This window comes from Mytilus edulis, chromosome 4 (assembly GCF_963676685.1).
Source record: "Mytilus edulis chromosome 4, xbMytEdul2.2, whole genome shotgun sequence".
Taxonomy (NCBI): domain Eukaryota; kingdom Metazoa; phylum Mollusca; class Bivalvia; order Mytilida; family Mytilidae; genus Mytilus; species Mytilus edulis.
In genome coordinates this window covers 69,069,673-69,091,519 of record NC_092347.1, presented here as the reverse complement: position 1 = coordinate 69,091,519, position 21,847 = coordinate 69,069,673, and the positions used below count along the sequence as shown (strand labels likewise).

At 31.6% G+C, this 21,847-nt stretch overlaps 1 protein-coding gene across 8 annotated transcripts in view; it reads left to right on the top strand.

Moving 5' to 3' along the window:
- The window catches only part of LOC139520341 (mitotic apparatus protein p62-like), a 26,914-nt gene extending 5,067 nt beyond the window's left edge, over nt 1–21,847 (top strand). The window contains exons 2-11 of one of the 8 annotated variants that reach the window (XM_071312904.1): nt 3,247–3,344; nt 4,468–4,590; nt 4,990–5,086; nt 5,576–5,650; nt 6,585–6,736; nt 7,387–7,431; nt 7,802–7,893; nt 8,737–8,758; nt 16,266–16,316; nt 21,700–21,847. In XM_071312904.1, the coding sequence (XP_071169005.1) occupies nt 3,247–3,344; nt 4,468–4,590; nt 4,990–5,086; nt 5,576–5,650; nt 6,585–6,736; nt 7,387–7,431; nt 7,802–7,893; nt 8,737–8,758; nt 16,266–16,316; nt 21,700–21,759 (815 nt within the window). In that variant the 3' untranslated portion in view covers nt 21,760–21,847. Of the gene's footprint in view, nt 1–3,246; nt 3,345–4,467; nt 4,591–4,989; nt 5,087–5,575; nt 5,651–6,584; nt 6,749–7,386; nt 7,432–7,801; nt 7,894–8,736; nt 8,759–16,265; nt 16,317–21,699 lie in introns of all 8 variants that reach the window. The other 7 variants (XM_071312903.1, XM_071312908.1, XM_071312907.1 and 4 more) reach the window with 7 other exon arrangements.

The following is a 21,847-nucleotide window of genomic DNA, read 5'->3' as shown; positions in this document are numbered from 1 at the left end:
ATACCGAGCCAAGTTATTTTAATGGGGAAAAAAATAAAATATTTTACCTACCTACCTACCCTGTTTCAAAACATAGGGTCGGAAAAGGGCAAACAAACAATATTTTAATTTAGGCCTGAATCTGTATTTAGTTTTTGGAATTTGGGCCCTGTTATCAAATTGGTCCACATTGAGGTAAAAAGGGTCCAAAATTAAATTTTGATTTTATAAAAAATTGAATTCGTGGGTTTCTTTGGTATATGCCAAATCTAAACGTATTTAGATTTTTAATTTTGGGTCCCGATTTCAAATAGATCTACATTAAGGTCCAAAGGGTCCAAACTTTTTTTGATTGAATTCAACAAAAATGGAATGCATGGGGTTCTTTGATATGCTACATCTAACCATGTATTTAGATTTTTGGGCCCCATTATTAAATTGGTCCACATTGAGGTCAAAAGGATAAAAAAACTTTATTTGATTTCATCAAAAATCGAATTATTGGGGTTCTTTAATTGATATGCTGAATCCATATATTTAGATTTTAGATATTTTTTTTTAAGTTCATTATACCACATTCATCCTGTGTCAGAAACATATGCTGTTTCAAATATTTAATCACAATCAAATTCAGAGCTGTATCGAGCTTGAATGTTGTGTCCATACTGGCCCAATTGTTCAGAGTTTGACCTCTGCAGTCTTATCAAGCTGTGCCCTGCGATGCATTTTATTGTTTAATAATTTTAAAATGTACATTACTCACTTGTTTTCTATGATGTCCTAGCATTTATTGTTTACAAAAAGTACTAAACAACCTTTAAATTCCAAAAAAACCTTTGGTCCATATTTTTATTTGTTTTACCCAATATCTAAATTTACAAACTTGTTTGAAGGAAATCATTACTAGCACTGCATGCAATAAACCTCTATCAAGCATCAAATTAGTAGTATATAGTACTGCATGCAATAATCCCCTTGATATACAGAATTGTCAATTATATAAGTGAAAGAGTCTGGTTCTTTTCTTTTATATTTTCATATCAGGGCTTTCAATAGAAGGCGGTAGGCGGCGATTTTCGTCGTCTACTTGAAGGAAATCCGCCGCCTACTTTGCTCAAAATTGTAAAATTAAAAAATCAATAAAAATGACTGAAGGGGAAATTTACGCTGTTGACACAACCAGGGGATTTCCGATAAAGTGTGGTTGATATTTATAACCTCTACGTGAAGTGACCCGAGTAGTCACGAACGCCTAGGCTGGGATCGCTATCAACAAGGAGAGTAAGGCAAAAACTACTGAAAGTAGAAACCAGCAGAAGGCACCCGAACACCGTCTGTAAACAGACTCCTGATTGGTCGATTTACAACCGGTTTTCTTAAACGACCTACGATTGGTGTAATTAATAGGCGTGTACGAAAATAAGTAAACGAAACCAAAGTGACATCAGTCAATGGATTAGAAAAATACAAAAACAAGGTGCTTTATAAATATTGAATGGAAATACAACTTATTCAAAGAACACTATATATTTTCACAATGTTAAAATAAAATAAAAAACAAACAAACGCCAATATAAACAACGTACAGCCACTGACCCACGTGTTCGCAAGGACACCGATCCCACATTTGTTTTTAGATTCAAATCCTATTACATAGAGTGAACTACATGAACATGTTCCTTTATAACTATGTTGGCTTTGTATTAAAAATTAAATAAATTGGTGTCGCAATCTTCTTTTCTTTGTATCTGTAAAGCATCACTGTCAAATTTGGGCCCACTTTAGGGTCTTCTGACTTCAATGCACAATGCAACGATGTACCCACACTCAATGCCCATGTCAAGGATCATATAATTTATTATCCTGTTAAGGATTTGTCTGCCTCTGTTGTATCTACTGAACTGAATGTTAATGTCCCATTCAATTTATATTCTATTTTCCCTGAACTCATAGAATTTTAATCTAATGACTATTTTTTCAATTATTATTCAAAGAGCACAATAATCACAAAATTATTAAGGCATGTTGTAAGGGGCAAATAATAATATTTTTTTTTTAAATAAAATTTTAAAATGTTTTTTTTCAGAAAATCAATATTTTTAGAGGGGTGTGAATCATCAGACAGGTCAGTAAGCGAACAGCAAACACATGTATTTGTAATTTAGGCCAGCCTCCTGATAGTATTAATTCATAAAGCGCATTGAATAATTTCCTATATTATAAAAAGGGATTTTCATAGTGCTATAATTGTACCAAAATATAGTGGTCCCCTCTTCTATTTCAGAACTTCTTGAGTTTAAGTATAATAAAATTTTATTAATGAATAAATATGATTGGATGTGGATCTTTCCCTATATTATCACCATGTCATTGCTATTCTCAAACAACTTCAAATACAAGCTTTAAGTTGAAGTCTGGATCAAATGCAGATATAAATGTAGTCAATATTTACAGAAAATCCAACCATGCTACAAATTTTAATCAAACATTTACATTATCTTCATTAAAAAAATGATGTTTTGAGAGGACTGAAACAGGGTCCAGGAGACTCCCAGAATGCAGGATTTTGCACCATTTTAAAAAAAAATTCAGGGGCCCTTGAGCGGGCCCCAGACCCCACGCCGTAGGTTCGACGAGCAAGCTCGTCGCCGCGGCCGGCTTCGCCGTCCGCATTGATGGGACTCCTATTTTTTGGTTTTATCCTTCTACTTCTAAACTTATTGAAAGCCCTGCATATGTTTAGCATTACAACAAAAGGGTACAAAGGTACATATGTACTAAACATAATAATAAAATCACCCATCAAATATTTTCTCTATAAAAAGAATGTTGAAAATATTGTCCGCAAACATTTTAATGAAATACTGTACAGGATAATATTTCATTATTTTTGTCAGGTTCTTTAGACATGTTGGGATAAAATTTCAGTGAGCTTTTTTTCTCAACGCCTTCAGATATTGGGCTGATTTTTGGTATGTGAGATGATCATGATAAGTTATTGATCAAGTTTTAAGTTGGGTTCCATTCCGCTGATTTTTGTCAAAATTAAGGGTTTATGATATTGAAAATTGTACGCCTTCAAATTTTGAGTTGATTTTTTATATGTGAGACTAGTCTACCATCTTGTTTGTGTCCACCTGTGTTGTTGAAATTGCAGTTTTTCAACTTTTTGAGACAGGGCCATTTGTGTCGTTTTGACACATCTAGTTTTTTACATGTGCCTGCATAAACATTGCTTCAATTATTAATTTTTTTTGTGTATTTCAGGAATTACATTAGACAAAGAAAATCCCACATTTACATGGACATTTGAAGAAGAGGAAGAAGATACAGATTATTTAGTTCACACCTTATTTCTTAAGCAGGTACTATATTTTTTTTGATGTTTTACCTTTTTAACACCCCGACTTGAAAAGGACAAGTCAGCTTTTGCCATCACTTTTAGCCCATCCATAATTGTAAACTTCAGAAAATATCCCTCATATGAAACTTCTGGGTCAAAAGATTGCCAAACTTGCCTGAATATTGTTGAGCTATTAAGTTCAAAACTTGTATCTCAGGATATGTTCCATCAACAAACATTTCCATTCTTTATTTTATGACCTGTTGAAAAAAATAGTGCATAGTAGTAAAATTCAGCTTTTAGCTTATATCTTGAACTTAAGCAGTTGGAGCAAAACTTGATTGACTCTATGGAATTTACCAAAAAATCAGAACAACCTATTTTGTAGTTTCCTCTGAATTCATAACAAAAAGATCCATACATGTCAACATGGCAGAAATCATCAATTGACCTCTTATATTAGTTGTAGCCCTTTTAAATGACTTTTTAGTGGATACTCTAGTAGAAGCTAAAATGTATTGCCTGTTTTGGATTTGGATTTTGCATATTGATAACTATGTGCTGCAGGCTTTTAACATTTTACAACATGGTTTTTCTCATTGTTGAGGCCAATACAAATTAGGGGATCTGCAGTTAAAGAAATAATTGACACTTAAAAAAAAGTTTTTGTTTGTTAATAGGACATATTATTTTGATTATTTTGCATTTTACATTTCCAAGTTGTGGATTTTTATTCTTTAAAAAAAGGGGTGGTTTTTCAGTTTTCAGACAATAACTCAAAAGTGCTTTCAGCAGTCCTTATGCAACTTTTTAGAATTGTCTATCTATTGATGTAAGCTCCCTTTCAATTTTTATAAAATTTAGATTTTACACTTCTGAGTTATGGGATTTTATTCATAGAAAGGGGTGATTATCCAGTTTCATACAAAACCTTTAAAGTGCTTTGAGCAGTTTCATTAAACTTTTGGTGACTAGTTTATATCAATTAAGATAAACTCTTTAGTTTTTTTTTACAGTTTTCTGATATGACATTGAGAAGTAATTGAACTTTTTTCTAAAAAATGCCACAAGCGTATCATGTGCTTATGGCGCAGCTGTCTATTTATATTAGCCTTAGTGTATAATGATATATGTTACCTTTTTAGGCAGTTTTAGGAGCATCTGCAGTAAAAGATGAAAGAAATCTTGTACAAATAGAAACAAAGAATTTTGACCAAAAAGAATTGAAACAACCACTATTATCATTAACGCTGGGGAAAAATGATATGGCAAGTACTACAATATATTATTAAGAAGAAACTGAAGTTTTTAGAAACAGGAGCTTTATTTTTAAGTGGATTATTTTCCTTCATAGTGATGGTTGTCTATATTGAAGAGCAGTCGTGAAAAAAGTCATTTGCCATAAGATGAATATTTTTGATTTTCTCAGCTATTAAAGTTTCATCACTTTTTCCAAGGTTCAAGTAAACTAATTTGTTAGTTCTGAAAATATGTTATGTTCTAAGGTAAAACTATCTACTTTTCCCTATTCTTATTTGTTGTAGCACTATGTATTGCCATTCAATACTTTCAGAATAGTTGTGAAATTTTATATTCAAAACAACACCTTTTCTGTTTTCCTTTAAGTGCATGCCTTTATTAACCATGATAATGTTTGTATTTTGTAGACAAGTTTAGATGTGAGTTTTGGTCATGAAGTTGCTGTAGTGTTTCGACTTGTGGAGGGTAGTGGACCAGTTTGTTTATCAGCTCAACAGTTAGTAGGTGAGTTATCAATGGTGAAGTGTTTTTCAGTCATAAAGAATAATTTCGTAACAGCCCATATCCAGAATAGACCAGCAGTGTAATGCCTTGATTTATTTTAAAATAACACAAGGCCAGAGCAAATAATACATGTGTTTCCACTAAAGTGCTTAAAAAAAATATAGGGTAGGTAGGTAGGGAATATCATTTTATTTTAGACATTTTTTAACTGGTTACTAAGGGAATAAGTCTGACTTTAACAGTGCATGTTTCAAAATGGCATAACAGGTGTAAGGGTAGGCACTAAAAATTGGGGGTAGGTAGGGTTGGTGAAAACACACGTTTTTTTTTTTTTTTTTGTCTCAAATAATAGCATATTGCCTATCCAGTAGTATGTGGACATTATTACAATGAATTTCAAAACTTGGCAGCCTAATATGCTTTTTTTTTTGCAAAACTAAAAATTGCATTTAAACTTGTTTACCATTATTTTTATGCTGTCTTTTTTAGAATTGCAAAAATTAAATACTGGAAGGTGTGTTAGGTACAAGGAAGAAAATCATTCATTGAAAGTGTTCATCAAAAGTTAGTTTGACTTTCATTTGGCCATCCTTCTGCGTATGTACAAAAATAGTTTCCCCTCTAACTTTAAAACCCCTTGGGCTTTGGGGATGCACACGATCTGTAAATCTGAAAATAAGATTTTTAACTTTTTGAGTTACAGGACTTTATAAATAAAACAGGGGGGTGTTTTTACACATTTCACACTGTATTTTAAAAATCGATGAATGGTTGTTGCTTAAAACTTTGCACACTTCTTAGTTATATTAACCTTAAGATCTTTAAAAGATCTATATACTTTTTGGTGATGATTCAAAATTCATTTTTGGGGTTATTGAGTTTTTTGTAAAAATAAAAAAAGGAGAAGGGGGGGGGGGGGGTCACATGTTGCACTGCATCTCAAAAACGATTTCATGATTATTGCGCGAAACTTTACACACTCCTTAGTTATATTTATTTAAAGATCTGTTTACTTTTTGGTGATGATTCAAAATTTTATTTTTTAGTTGTTTTTTTTTGTAAAAAAAAAAAAGGTGGGTCACTTGTCCAAGTATCTTAACAACCTTTAATGATAATTGCTTAAAAATTTCCACACTTCTTTTAAAATTATATTAATCTAAAGATCTGTATACTTTTTTTAGTGATGATTAAAAAATTTATTTTAGAGTTCCAGTTCTTTTGTAAAAAAAAATAGGGGGAGGGGGTTCAAATGTAGCACCATATCTCAGAAACTATATGATTATTGCATAATACTTCATACACAAGATGAAGGGCGTAACATACGCTGGTGGCGCAGCTATGTATTGATATTAAAAGCTCAAATTTAAATAAGAATGGAGTTTGCTGATAATTTTCTGATTCACATTCCCACTAAAACTGGCTTACTATATTTTTTGGTGAATTCTGGAAAAAAAGTTCTTTTGAGGAATTCTTTAATCCAATAATTCTTATTTTCCAGAATATCCAGATGATAGAAATGTTTCACAAGACGAATCAGAATTAGAATGTTCAGAAGTGGAGGAAGACGAGGAAGAGGAAGAAGAATCTCCAAAGAAAGTCGAAGTCACAAAAAAGAGAAAAGCATCATCACAAAAATCTGGCAAAAACAAGGTATTAAAAAAGGTATCCATGATGAAGACAAAAGTTTCAGAAAGTATTTCAGACACATGAATGTTTTTTTCCCAAAAGTAGTTGAGTTCTTAAAAATGAAGCAAACACTAGATAGATTAGCTAGAAAAAAATGCATTGTAATTTGTATGCATGGTAGGTAACTTTACTAATATCCATTAATTTATATTGCTTGCAACTTGAGAAAAAAAAATATCTGAAGTCTTAAGACTAAAATTTATGAAAATGACAGCTCCCAAAATTTTTTAATAAAAAAGGTCAAATTTATGGAAACTAAAGTTGCCAGCATCCTACCTCATTTCACCTGAAAATAACAAAAGACAAATTTGATTTTCAGATTCTTAATCCAATTCTTGTTTTCTGACCAATGGACGTTGACTTATCTCAGACTAAACTTTTACTTTTGGTTTTGAAAATTTATATTGGGTACGGAATCAATCAACATTTAATGAATCCAGAAAGAAGACACAAAGGATGGGGATATGAAGGAAAAAATATTTTTTCGGTCTGTCGTATTGATTAAATATTTTTTTAATTTAGCCTCAATTGTTTGTTGATTGAGGCATATCTTGTTTTCACTTCCATCTTCACTCCAAAATTTTAATTAATGGGTTAATTTTTTTTTGTTCTAGAAAAAAGGGAAGATGGAAGTGAGCCAAGATGATTCGGAAGATGAGGTAATTCCATTTTGCAACTTTTTGTAGGTTTTAAAGTGGCAAATAAGACTAGGGGGGGTCATTTTTAAAAAGTAAATGCTGTTGTTATAGTGTATCAAAATTAAAGCATCTTATCGTGTGGGTATGTGTCTAGCCTGATATCTAGTATCCTCTTGCCCTTGGTCAAGGCATATAATGTTGAAACGGTTTTATATATAAAGTCTAGAAATTGAGAATAAAAGTAAGAAAGATTCCACACTTACTAATGATGATTCTAAGCATTGCAGTTTCATACAGTAATTTAGTTTAGTTTTAGACAGAAAATGGCCCTTACCCTACATTTTGCTTTTGTCTATCACATTGTTATGATTAGTTGACCATTCTATAACAGGAAGAGGATGAAGAAGATATGGACGAAGAAGATGAAGATGAAAGTATGGACGATGAGGAAGATGAAGAAGAAATGAGTAGTCCAGAAAAAAGGTATATATCACTAAACATTTAACCTGAGATAGTTTTGATGGCAGGATAATCTATCATTGAAATAGTGCATGATGTTGCCACATGATTTGAAAAATATGCAACGTCTCAGTGGATAATTACATGTGTGGGTTTTTCAATGTCAAAAATATTTCATCTGTTCTGGTATTAAATCTAACGAACATCTGAAAGTGTTACTTTATAGAATAACAATATTTTTCATGCTCTGTTAATAACAATATAGGATCAATCTGTCTTCTGGTCTGTGCATCCACCATCCATGTTCAAGTTTAAAGCAATGTCTTGAATAAGCATTTGCACCACATCTGACTTACTGCCATGAAGATTAATTTGCCTTCCATCTCAGTCAGGGTGTATTGAATTAATAACAATTTCATAGCCATGTTATCATATAAGTTTGGGAATAGGTCAGTTTTAGGGAACCACTAATGACAAGTCATGATATTTGGTATGCAGTTTTATCAGGATTGACTTATCTTATATCCATGGAAATTAATTTGCAAGTTTACTTTATGGTTTATTGGCTATGATATTTTGCATAATTTACACAGTAGAGGATTGCTGTTTAAATTTCAACATTTGCAAATTTATATCAAAATTATATAATGGTGAGACCTTTCTCTGAAGTCGGAACACTTAAGAAATCAACAGGCATAACAGTATAAGTTTAACTGATAATTTTTATAGCTAACATTTTGAATCAATGTATAAACATGCTTGCTTGAAAATATTTCATGAATAATTATTTTATTCCTAGGTTTCAGATGTTTATGCAGTTATCTTTCTTTGCACAACTTTTTTATGTAATTCAATATTCTATTTCAGTGATAAAAAGAAAGGGAAAAAAGTGAGTATATCTACTAAATTATCCCCACCGCATATCCATATTCTTGTCCCAAGTAGGGAACCTTGTCTGTGTTTGTCTTGTGTTAAAAATCTTTTTGTGTTTGTGTTGATATTCTAAAAGTTGAATTCAGTGACTACAGATTATTCAAAGCTAAATATTGTACGGACACCTACCTTGTGGTCATTTGTGTAAAAATTGTAATACATCCCTCCCTCCCATTACCTTTTGTTATCAACTCACGGGGGATATGTTTATGGTTTAAAATACATCCATCCATTTATCGGAAACATATCAATGTTGGGACTTTTGGACAAGGCTTTAATACTTTTTTTTGTCATATTAACTTGACTATGCTACATTGGTAGTTAAATTTGATTTGATAATTTTAATGGTATATTTTTGGTTGATTGTGACAATGACACCTGGTAAATAAAAACCCATTTTGAGTTCATTTTATAGAAAGCTCTCATATTTAGTAGGTTTGCTTACCATTAGGTGTTGACCAAAAAATAGTAATTTCGATTTGATTTGATTTTTTCACAAGTTACATTACTAAGACTTTTTTTTAACTCTACCAACAGTCAAAGGGGACATTTAAGTTTTGAATTTGGTCTGTCTTGTGTTGTCTGTCTCTCCATCTGTCATTCTAGGAAATAGTGTTCTCTACACTTTTTTTTTCTTTGTGCTTGAAGATGTTGAATTGATATTTGGTATATTGTTTCATCATGACAAGTTACAGATCAAGTTCAAATTTTTATTTTGGTCTGATGATTTCATAGAGTTATAGTCCCACATCTCTTAGTTTTTGTTTTAAGAAAGTCCTGTATTGGAATCATTTTTAACATGTATCTTTAAATGAAGATTGTAATGGGGACACCTTCATGAGGAATAACGGTAAAATTCTTGCCAAATGACTTGAATGGTAATATTTGGTGTATGATGATCTAATTTTCTCTTCTTTTAAGACAATAAAAAGATCAACTCATTTTGACAAAACCCTTTAATTTTTTCCCAAAATTAACAGTAACAATAATTATTTGAGCCCTTGGACAATTCAGGTGATAGATATTTTTATAAATGACTAAAATTCTAACCAATTTGACGCTATTAACTGTAGCTGAAAATGACTGTTTTATGTCTGTCAGACGGTAAAGAGCATTCATACCCTCTTAGTTTACCCACAATTCCTTTCACATCACCATTTTGCAAAGATTAAAATGTGTAACTGCTTTCAAATAGGAGTAGAGAGATCTGTTGTTTGCTAATCCAGTGGACATGATTTAGCTTCATTCTAAGAAGAAAATCTGGATTATCTTCATGTTTTTTCAGATGCCTTGTGGTCCTTGACCTTCAGTTATTTTATTCATCTACATTCAGGATTCACGGGATACTGCCCAAATATTACTAGTACCAGGTCAACTTATTGTACATATATATCAGTCTGGGGGAGTTCGTTTGACCCTGACCTCGTATGCATTTTTTTTATTTTATTTTTTTTTTTTTATATAAAGTTTCTTGGAAAATACAATTGCAAAGTGTACATGATTCAGCTGCACATTGACCTCATTTTCATGGATTTTTGATAATGTTAGCTTTATGTGATAAAGGTACTAAGGTTGACCTATAAGATTTAAAAAAAAAATTGAAGCTTGGTCAGTAAAGATAGATGGTCATTTCAGCATGTAAGCTATTATGTAACCTTTTGTTCTTAAATAGGCTTGCACTGATACACAAATAAAAATTTGTATCCTACTGACTTTCATTTTGAAAATTGTACATGTTGATCTAGATAATACTAGTTGTAAAGACTAAAGATAAAAATGGCAGGTCTTTGATCATTATTTGTCAATGGGTTATAAAAGTGTTATTGGTCTGTAGTTGTAAAAACATTATAGTTATTGAGTGTTTAACTATTGTGTTTATATTTGTGAAGGAAGAGAGTTTGAGTGGTGTATAAATGTTTGTTGTTTCACCTTTGACTAGACCAGTAGGCAGAATAAACAAGTCTTCATGGTTATATTGAATCACATTTGGTCTGAATTGTATACAAGTTCATAAAGGTGAAGAACACATAAGGAGTTGTTATTCTTATAGATATTTTTAGGACAGAGAAAGTTTAATTTTTAATAAACTCAGATGTACCGTTCAGTCCTAATATCGTGCAGTAATCCGATTTAAAAAAGTTGCAAAGTATTAAAATAAGATTTGGTATGATTGTCAATGAGACAACATTCCACGAGAGACCAAATGACACAGAACAGACTGTCTTGTGGCTCTTCTTGGTCTTATTTGAGTCTTTTAAAATTGTGAAGGTAAACAAAAATCCCTCCATTTGGCTTAATTTCTGATGCACCTTCTCCCATTCAAATATGTACTTTAATTTAATTGAAGGATGTACTAAGTAATAGTTTTGTGAAACCGTTCAATTTCTCCATTTACCAGCAGATTTTTTGCACTTTTAGTTGGTGGTTAAAAAGTTTAAATAAATGTTAAAATTATTCAGCAAATAACAGGTGTGTATAGATTGAAATTCCCATTATGAAACACCAGAGAAGAAACTTGAAAGCTTCTTTTGCAACCAATCTCAAAATACAATAACACTTGAAATACCGGAGAAGAAAGCTTCATTGGCAACCATTGTTATCATACAATTAATAATACTTATAGAAGCAAGAGGTACCATGATAAATTCTGATTTTGAAGTATAGGTGAGATAGAACAATTTTTTTACTAAAGTATGCCGTCTTTCATCATAAATCAGGCTGTTGGTTTATTTAATTCGAATGTTTTTACTTCAATATATTTTGCACATCCATAGCCAGTGGGTTCCAGGGGTTCGTATGGTACCTCCTTGAAAAACAAATAAGCACTGTTGGAGGTCGATGTTATATTTGAATTGTAACTGTTGAGCGATTACAATCCCCCCCCCCCTTTTCATGTCATTTGGACTTATGGTAAAAAGCAGTCACATTTGCAATCATAACACACCCTTTTTTAGCTCACCTGGCACGAAGGGCCAAGTGAGCTTTTCTCATCACTTTGCGTCTGTCGTCCGGGGTCGTCTGTTAACTTTTACAAAAATCTTCTCCTCTGAAACTACTGGGCCAAATTAAACCAAACTTGGCCACAATCATTATTGGGGTATCTAGTTTTATATTGTGATAATTTACTTTTAAGAAATAAAACTTAGATATATATATAGTCCACTGATACATATACCAAGTTGGAACCTGGAAAAAGTACTGCTGATTTATTGTTTATTGGCTTTAATCTAAAAAAATGGCTAACAATCTCTGGGAAAAAATTTCTACATTTGAAGATGGTTACATATTTTAAGTGTTAATTTGGAATGTAGATTTTATTATAACATAGGATGAGTTGGTATTTTGACATTGACATTTCAATTTAAACTGGATTCATTTCAGTGAAGAATTTTAATCTGTATACATAGATTTGTTTCTAAATCAACAATCTTTATGGTATGTTGTTATATGGCCATACAAAATACCACCTGCAAAATGCAAATTTTGAAAAACACTTGTTATTGAAAAAAATCCTTTCATTTTGAAATTAAATTTACTTATTTATTTTGCCTCCTTAAGAGTTTGTGTAGCATGTCATATAAAAAATTATTTGTATTTGGGAAAAAACAAGCAATTGAAATTCAAACTATGCACTTTTCATTGTAGTTTTTTTTTTTTTTAAGAATTAAAAATAATTTTTTTTACAGAACACACAAGGGAAGAAAGGAGGTTAAAAACTTGCTTCAATCTACTTATGTAGTTTTTTGTCCCATTTCTTTTGCAAAGACTATTGAATTAAAAATAACTACTCAAAGGTCATTTCTGTAAAATGAGAACAGCATTATATGCAAATAAATGTCAAATTTTGTAATTTTGGTTGCAAATGATTCAGTTTTCTCCTTTTATATTGTTTAGAAAAAAATCCAAAAAAACATTGAACATATAAGGGACGACATCAAAAGATCAATGTAAGATAAAAAACTTAATTCAAATAGTTTGGGGGTGGGGGGGTTGAACGGCTGCAAGATTTGGTTATCCGACATTGATTTTTACATATATCCATATGGGTCAATCAATTTTTCCCAAATTAAGTTAAGAAGGGGGGGGGGGGGTCAGTGAAAAATCTGTGAATTAAGTTTTTATCCTTCATTGAACTTTTGATGTTGTCCCTAAATGTTGTATTCACTGAAAAGTGATCAAAAGCCTGAATTTCTGTAAGAAAAATGTATTCAATGAAGAATTTCAGTTTTAATATATAAAGCAATTGTCCGATTATTTTTCCATTAGACTAAGGTGAAATAAGGCCTGGATAAGTTTTGAAAAGAGTGCACTGCATCAACCAGCATGTTACAATTGATGCCATAAAGCTAGTTATAAAAGATGTCACGATTCAAATGGTACATATGTTCAGTATAATGAGAAGGTTTTCGTGGATAGTTGATTTCTACAGCGTTAATCTGTGTAGGATTTGACTTGTCACAGGCATGTTGTCAATTCGATTCACTCCCTTCAATTGGTACTAATGACCTTTTCACCACAGCACTATTCACAGATGACCATGCAGAAAATTATTTTCCCTCTTCTGTTGTCAATGGCCACCCAAGAATTTCACCCATTCTGTAAAGGCATATTATAGATTGTTTAACAACATGGGTGGATCAAGGATACATTGTATAATTTATAGAATATGTTTAGGGAGTATATACCTTTTATAGGGAGATTTGTTATGTTCATTACCATTTTATATTTTAATTTCAAATTTTTTCAATATAAAAATGTACTATGGGATGAAATTTATGTGGAAAATTTTCTACATAATTTAAATCTATATAAAGAATTGAATAAACAAAAATTAATTTTTAGAATTTTATGGATTTTCTCACTTCAAATATATATAAAAGTTAGTTTTCTAATTTTCTTAGGCTTTAAAATATATGAGATTGAAAAACTTCAAAGGATACAATTGATGATACATAGTTTTATACCTCCGACAATAAATTGATGGGGGAATTGTGCAAGTCCTGTTTGTCAATCCATTCATATAGAGAACATGATTTTGGTTTTGGATTGTTGTTTCTCAGCAACTTTGCACAGTTCTGTCAACCACATGGTACCCTGGCAAAAGTTTTTTTTTAATCGGATAGGCATTAAGACTAATAAACACCCGATACTTCAATTTCTCTTTTTGAAAAAAAAATAAAAAAATGCCTACCTACCTACTCACTGTCTCAACCTTTGGGTAGGGATTGGTTGGGCAAACCAAATTATTTTTAATTGTGGCCTTATTAGATTTGTTATAGTTGTTTGCATTGTTGAACAGTCCATTTTTCTTCTACTAGTTTTAATGTTTTTGTGAAACTAATAGATGGACAAAATATGAAAACTGTAAAAATGCCCCATCGATCCCAAGATGGAAAAGACTATCAATAATTTAATCAACTTGGCCTCTTTTAGGAGTTATTGTCCTTGTTTGAATTTTTTTGACAAATATTGTTAAAAACAGAATATATACTTGCCTTATGTCATTGTGATGATGATTTTGTATTCTGTTTTTTCAATTAAAACAATTTAGGTTTAATGTAGCAAGACCTATATGTTCATCTGTATGCATGTAGTGAATCCTGTGTTTGAATTTGTGAGCTCTGCTGACAGACTCTATTATTAAATGTTGTTCATCAATGGGATGTGTGTAAAACAAAATTTAATCACAGTCAATAAGTAAAATGGGTCTTTTACCTACAAATTTGGCCCTGTAGACTTTTAATTTTGAAAGTCTGTCAAGTTAATACATCACTATATTTCTTGTAACCTTCATTACCATAACAAAGTCAGATTATTTTGATTTGTTGTTTACAAGTGATTTTCTGTTTTCCCAGACTGAGGGATGTTCATAGTTCATTTACCATCACATCAACATTGTAAACATGAGTGGTATTTGAAACAAACATGTATTTACCTTTTATCATTGACCTGTCATTATCTGGTAACCTCTTGTTTACATATTAACATAATAATCTAATTATCACCTGGACAAAGTGTTTGACAGGTACACATTTTGGTGTTATAGGGTCATATAAGGTTATCTTTAAATTTTCCTGTACGCCTGGGTTCACTTTGAGACATACTGAGTACACAGCTGATGATTTTCTATGGATGAAGGCCACTTTAAAAGCGTGAGCTTAGTACTTTTTTTTTTGTAAACCTCTAGATATTGAACAACTATGACCATTCTATCTGTCAAGTATGCTGCTTCCTCATCAAGAAGTAATCGAAAAACATAGTTTGTGTCTGGTTCTGCTCCAGTTGGACCAAACCTTTGTTGAATCTTTGTCCACCGTAGTTTGGCTTAGCTTTTGACCAGTTTGCATTATTACATAAATTATTTGATTAAACCATTGAACAAATGGTAATTGTAATTATGCCACAGTTGCTAGGGGTCACATTTACTGATCTTGAGTTATGCCCCTTTAAAAATGGAAAAACTGTTAATTCTTGTTACCCATCACTTCCTTAGTTTGCCTCAACCAAATGTTATGAAACTTGTACACAATGCTTATAACCACAAACAGTTCTTGTCCCATCTGTATGACAAATTAATTTTTTTTTTTATTCTAAATTTACACATGATCTTCAATTTAAATGTTTGCTCCTTCAAATTCTCAATTACTTTAGCTTGACCTTCAATTTATTTGTTTGCCTTTTGTTTCAATGTTGATTTGGAATATGGACATCTGATCTTTCAAATGTATGAGTGGACAGTTGAAATCTTTGAAACGAGTATTATTTTGTAAACAAGATGCTTAAAGGATTCACTGTTTGTTTTTATTAAAAATTTAGTATTATTAACAATTGTTTGCTTGTAGGTGTTCTATGAATTATTGACCCCTCAGTGTTTGGTAATATTTGTGACGTTAATAGCTCTTTTTTTTATTTACAATTTCGTTCTTGAACTCCATCTAAATGGGTTAGAAATGTCACCTTACTCTAAGAACAATCTTTCTATGCTGTTAACCAACCAATTTGTGTTAGCATTTTTTTGGTGACTTTTGAAAGTCAAAAAAATGAAAAGAATATAAAACAATGTGAATCATAAACTTGTATCTCCTCTTTATATAAGTATACAAAGAAAATAAACTGCCCTAAAGACAGCAAGAAAGAGAAATTCCAAATGAAAGTAACCACGAAAAATAATTTGGTTTACAGTAATGAACTAGTGATCGTAAATAGTTTTTACTGCAATCTTAAGTTATTTCATTTTGTTTTAAATCTAAAGGACTATCCAGGGAAGATCAATTGACTGATCTATTATTATCAGCCTAAAATCCTCGTACTTATTAATAATTCACATGGTTTTTTTCTAAATACAAACTTGCAAAATGCTCACATTTATACTGACTTATATCTGGTGGAGAAGATGAGTTGTCTTTTCTTTCTTTTCTTTCTTTCATTTCTACACTGACCATTGATTAAAATTATGATTTCAGGAAGCCAAGAAAGATGATGGAAAGGCAAAGAAAGGTGGAAAGATGGCCAAGGTAAGATATCAATTAAAAAGCAAACAAATATTTGTTCTTGTATAAAGAAAGCAGTGTTGCAACCCTCCAATGATCAGGTACAATGACAATGTTAGGCCTTGTAGTTTTCAGTCCATGACTAAGTTATAAATGAATTTGAGGGACTACCAAAGATCTTTTTCAAACCTGTTTTCTCAAGCACTGTCAACATTTTTTTCCAATTGTTACAAAATGAATATATTTGTTCAAAACAATAAAAAAAATTGGTCTGGTGTTTTCAGTATGTGTCAGATTAAACTGCACAGCTTAATGAATAACCTTTAAACATTAAATTTGTTTATTAAACGCTAAAAGTATTTGAAGTGGATCAAGATTCAAAACTGCAAATGTGAATTGGTACCAATTTCTACTTTTGTTTCAAGTGTGAAGCTAATGGATATGTGTGACATTTTGAAAATCTTAATCTCCACATTTTATAGAATGACTTGCAAACTTTTGGTTTAAAAAGCAAGGTGTTGGGACAACGGGAAGCTGGTACCTACTGTATTTAGTTTGACCCCTATCATGATGTTGAAATGCACAGTAGGGGGCTGTCCACACAGATCTTTTAGTCATATATACATAGCTACAGACATGAAGATTTGTGTGGAGCATTGTAAATAGTGAGTTTTCATCGCTGGGTATCTCTTTCCCCATTTGTTTATTGAACACTTATGTTTAACAGATTACTGTACTCAGACTGACAATAAACAAACAGATTTACTAGGTTGTTAGAGGCCATTGGTCACTTGTTTATCTCTCAGTTCAAAGAAGGGATTCATGAAAAGTGTGATAAGGCATCAATCGTGTAAGACTTTAAAGGGGGACAACCCAGCATGGTAATTTATGGCCTTGGATTGAATTACCAGGTGTTTTATTGATATTGTTGAAGATATATTGTGGTAGCCTCTGTATTTGGTAGATCCTGTGCCAATTTCAAACTAGGACTTGTGGTTAATATAGGTTTATTGTGTTTGAACAGGTGATGGACAGACACACATTTAAATGTTCAAATCAATCTTGTTTTATATAGACCTAACGAAGGGACAGGGAAGAATCGTGATTTAACTTTTGAAATGTATTTTTGCACTTGAAGATCTAACCTTCTACAGGACGGAATGATCTCAATGACAGTGTGAATCAATTCTGGAAAACCACCTTAAAATCAGGGTTATTCAAAAGTATTGTGAGTGACTTTCATCTGTTCTAGCATTTCATTGTGCCTGTCCAAACTGTTTAGCATTTTATTCAATTTCCATGTCCAAACTGTTTAGCATTTAATAGTGTCTGTCCAAACTGTTCAGAATTTTGTTGTTTCCGCTAACCTTGAAATCAGATGTTCAGACTTTTCAGATATTTGTTAGTCTTGAAGCTGGTATCTTGCTAACATGGTTTAAGGTCAGGCTACTTCTGTTGTCCATTATTTATTCTAAAGACCTCTCTGTACATTTTGATTTTCCTAATGGTTGGAGATTTACTTTGATTTGTATGTGCTACAATCCTCTGAAAAGATTTACAAGGTTGCCGATACAAAATAATTGTTATATTGTAAAATCAACTCCTAAAAATTATTTGATACCATTTGCTATAACATGGTTATAGTGTAAAGATGCATAATTTAAATGGATAAGTCAAGTTGTATACTAGTTGACCTTGTTCAACCTAGTTTCAGACCTTGGATCTCCAAAATGATCTGAATCTTTTGCTCCTGTTAGCCTGTTTTGCAGATATTGAGCTGTTAATTTGAATATATAGCTGTTATACGAGTAGTTTAAGATCACATGCAAGTTTGATTAAGGTCGACTTACTTTTGACTGAAATATTACAAAATGTCAGGCATATGTGTAGTATTTTCTTGGGTACAAGATATTCTTTGTATATTTCAAATGTTAATTTTATATTTCATATCGTCTTCAAAGCTTTTGGATATAGAGTGGATGAAGCATTTCATAATCTGCAAACAAATTTGGTAGAAATTTTTAAAGCTTCTTAAATGTTTCATTAATTACTGAGAGAGACGATGGAATTGTTAGCTAGATGATAGATGCAATTTGTGGTATCTTTAACCTCTGAACAAAAATATATGTGGTTAAATTACGGAACTAGTTTTACAAATTGAATATTCAAGTTGGCTACATTACTGAGAAGACTTTAAAAATTTCTAAAAATTAGCTTAGTTTTATCTGAAGAATTTGTACCAATATTTGTTCACTGTGCCACTCTCCATGACTATTTAATGATAGACACAACTTGTCAACACTCTTGAGAAAAAGAAGTGGTTTTCTGTGTCCTTAGGAGGTCGTTAATTTTTTTCAAACAGTCTGATTAAGTGTTTAGCTAAGGATTAAAGGTCCCCCTCTATTGCAAAACCTGGATCAGTTCTGCATAACTCCTGATAATATTTTGTTACAGGGCTTTATGTAATGTCGTAGATAATATATTGACACAGTGCTAGTCTAATCGCACTGCCACACTTGAGGTTCATGGCTCCATCGTTGCAGGGGGAAAAATTCAAAATCCTCTTCTGCAAATCTCCGATTACCGCATGTCACTGTGGAATGTGACAGGATTTTCTGTCAATCACAAGCTATTTTTGGTGCAAAATTAATGCAAGAAAGTTAGATAAGTGTTGGAAGTCAATGTCAAGCCTCGTGCTCTTATCGGTGGCCAATTCAGGATTAAGTAAATAGGAAATTGTTGATTTATTGTCGATTAAATGATTAAGGTTTTTAAAAAGATACCCCCTTGAATTTTCAATAGAGTTGTGATCTAGTTTTGTTTAGGTTAAAAAATAAAAAATATATTTTTGGGATGAGCCGTTTCATCAAATATTCCAATGATTGTCCAATATCCATAAAAATATCCATTGTAAAACAAATGACTACTAGCAAATACAGAAATACAACCATGGAAATAGATATTTTTTATGTGCTTTTGATTGATTTATGTAAAAGCTGAAATAATTCTTTATTAAACCTTGCAACTTTTTAAATTAAGATCATTCAATTTATAGGTAGCAATTGTAAAAAAGGGTTTCTGACTAATTGAATAACCTTTTAATATTAAGTATATATTAAAGTATTTTCTTTTCTTGAAATGAGCTTTCAAGCTAGAATGTGCAAGTATATAACGCAAACAGACGTCTATTGGGTCCCTACGATAGTAGAGGGGCATTATGTTTTCTGGTCTGTGCCTCCGTTCGTCCGTTCGTGCGTCCGTCCGTTCAGGTTAAAGTTTTTGGTCAAGGTAGTTTTTGATGAAGCTGAAGTCCAATCAACTTGAAACTTAGTACACTTGTTGCTTATGATATGATCTTTCTAATTTTAAAGCCAAATTAGACTTTTGACTCCAATTTCACTGTCCACTGAACATAGAAAATGAAAGTGGGAGTTTCAGGTTAAAGTTTTTGGTCAAGGTAGTTTTTGATGAAATTGAAGTCCAATCAACTTGAAACTTAGTACATATGTTCCCTATAGTATAATCTTTCTAATTTTAATGCCAAATTAGATTATTAGCCAATTTAACGGTCCATGGAACATGGAAAAGGACACATTTTTGTACTTTGGACACATTCTTGTTTAATATTGTATTGCACGGAGTTGAAATTAGAGATGAGCATTAATAGCATTGAGCTTTTTGAACTTTAAGCTTAAGACTGTAACATTTTATGAGTTTTTGAAGGCTAGGTATTGACACTTTCAAACTTATTCGGAGAAACAGTTGTGTTGTAAAAGATTTTTTTTTTTAAATTACATAATCTGTCAATTGTCTATTGATTCAATTTGAAGTAAAGCTACATCAAAACTTTGCATTGGGAAATTATTTTAAGAAATATAAGTTGCTTGTTACATAAACTAGTAAATCTTATATCACTCTACGACCTTGCATTTCGCTGTTGTTTTGCAGGTTAAATGCACTTTCTTAATGGTATACTTCGCCGATGGTGTACAAATTTTTATCAATGACCCACATTTTTTATCATCGATAATTTATTATTTTTAAACTACAAACATTCCACTGTATCATAGCACTTCTGAATTTCAACTTGAAAATTTCATTCATAAAAATACTGGTTGGAAAAGTTAATCAAGCTAGATTGTTTTCAGAAATCTTGAATGAACTAAAGATGTCTGTTTAAATGTTATTTTTTACCCCATGCAAAGAAAAACAAATGGAAATAATAGATTTTTGTTAAATGATTTTGAATCCTATCAGATCTTGGTCTTCAAATGAACTATTTGAAAAACATTTGTTACTTTTTGGACAATATATATAAATCTATTTGAATACAAAAGATTTAGAAATATACAAAAGTTTGAAAGAAATTTCTTTGCTCAAAATAACCAATTGTGTGTTGTAAAGAATATATAGAAAGTTAAAAAAAAAATTCAGAGTTTTACAGAGTCTTCCAAAATAAGATTATTATAATTCTTAAGAAAGTTACAGAACAAGTTTAAAAGGTGATGCATCCATGTTGTTTTTTTATGCCCCACCTACGATAGTAGAGGGGCATTATGTTTTCTGGTCTGTGCGTCCGTTCGTCCGTCTGTCCCGCTTCAGGTTGAAGTTTTTGGTCGAGGTAGTTTTTGATGAAGTTGAAGTCCAATCGACTTCAAACTTGGTACACATGTTCCCTATGATATGATCTTTCTTATTTTAATGCCAAATTAGAGATTTTACCCCAATTTCATGGTCCACTGAACATAGAAAATGATAGTGCGAGTGGGGCATTCGTGTACTGAGGACACATTCTTGTTTGTAATTTTTTGAGTGACCAATTGGTCAGTTACATGCAGATGATTTTCTTTAGATATAAGCAATTGGAAGATCATTTTCAAATTTAATGAAACCTCTGCATGCTTTATCTGTAAATTATGATTTAAAACCGCATGCTTTCTGTTAAAGATGGCTAGACATGGGTATTGCTTTCTAGTTGTAATGGTGACAGACATGGAGTGAACAATTTTTCTGTTTAAATCAGTTTCATAGTAACTACTTTTAATAATTCAATGAAATTTTCTATTAAGTTGTATTACTATCAGAACATATATCAATTTGACAACTATTTCAAGGCAAGACATATCTGTCTTAGCAGGTTGTATTACAAATTTTATGGATTATGGCCCTTTGCATGATCAGTTGAGATGAAGTTGCAAATGCTTCGTTCATAGAAACTAGATAACTTGATCAGTTTTAAAAAAATGATTCAGAAAATATTTGAGTTCAGGTAGATTAACATACAATTCACAATACACTGCAGTGCATGTATAAAGCAATCTATACTACTCTTTACTTCCAAGGCATCAATTTGTGAGTATAACAATCGAGGATTAAAGTACTAAACTTTTTCTTTATATATTGACAGGTCTCTCCAAAGAAAGATGCTAATTCCAAGAAAGCAAAGAAAACAGCTAAAGCCAAGTAGATAGTATTACCTCTGATTATGGACTTGATAGTGAAAGTGCTGATATTTTCTACATTTTGTTTTGATTAATAAATTTTTCAGAAAACTT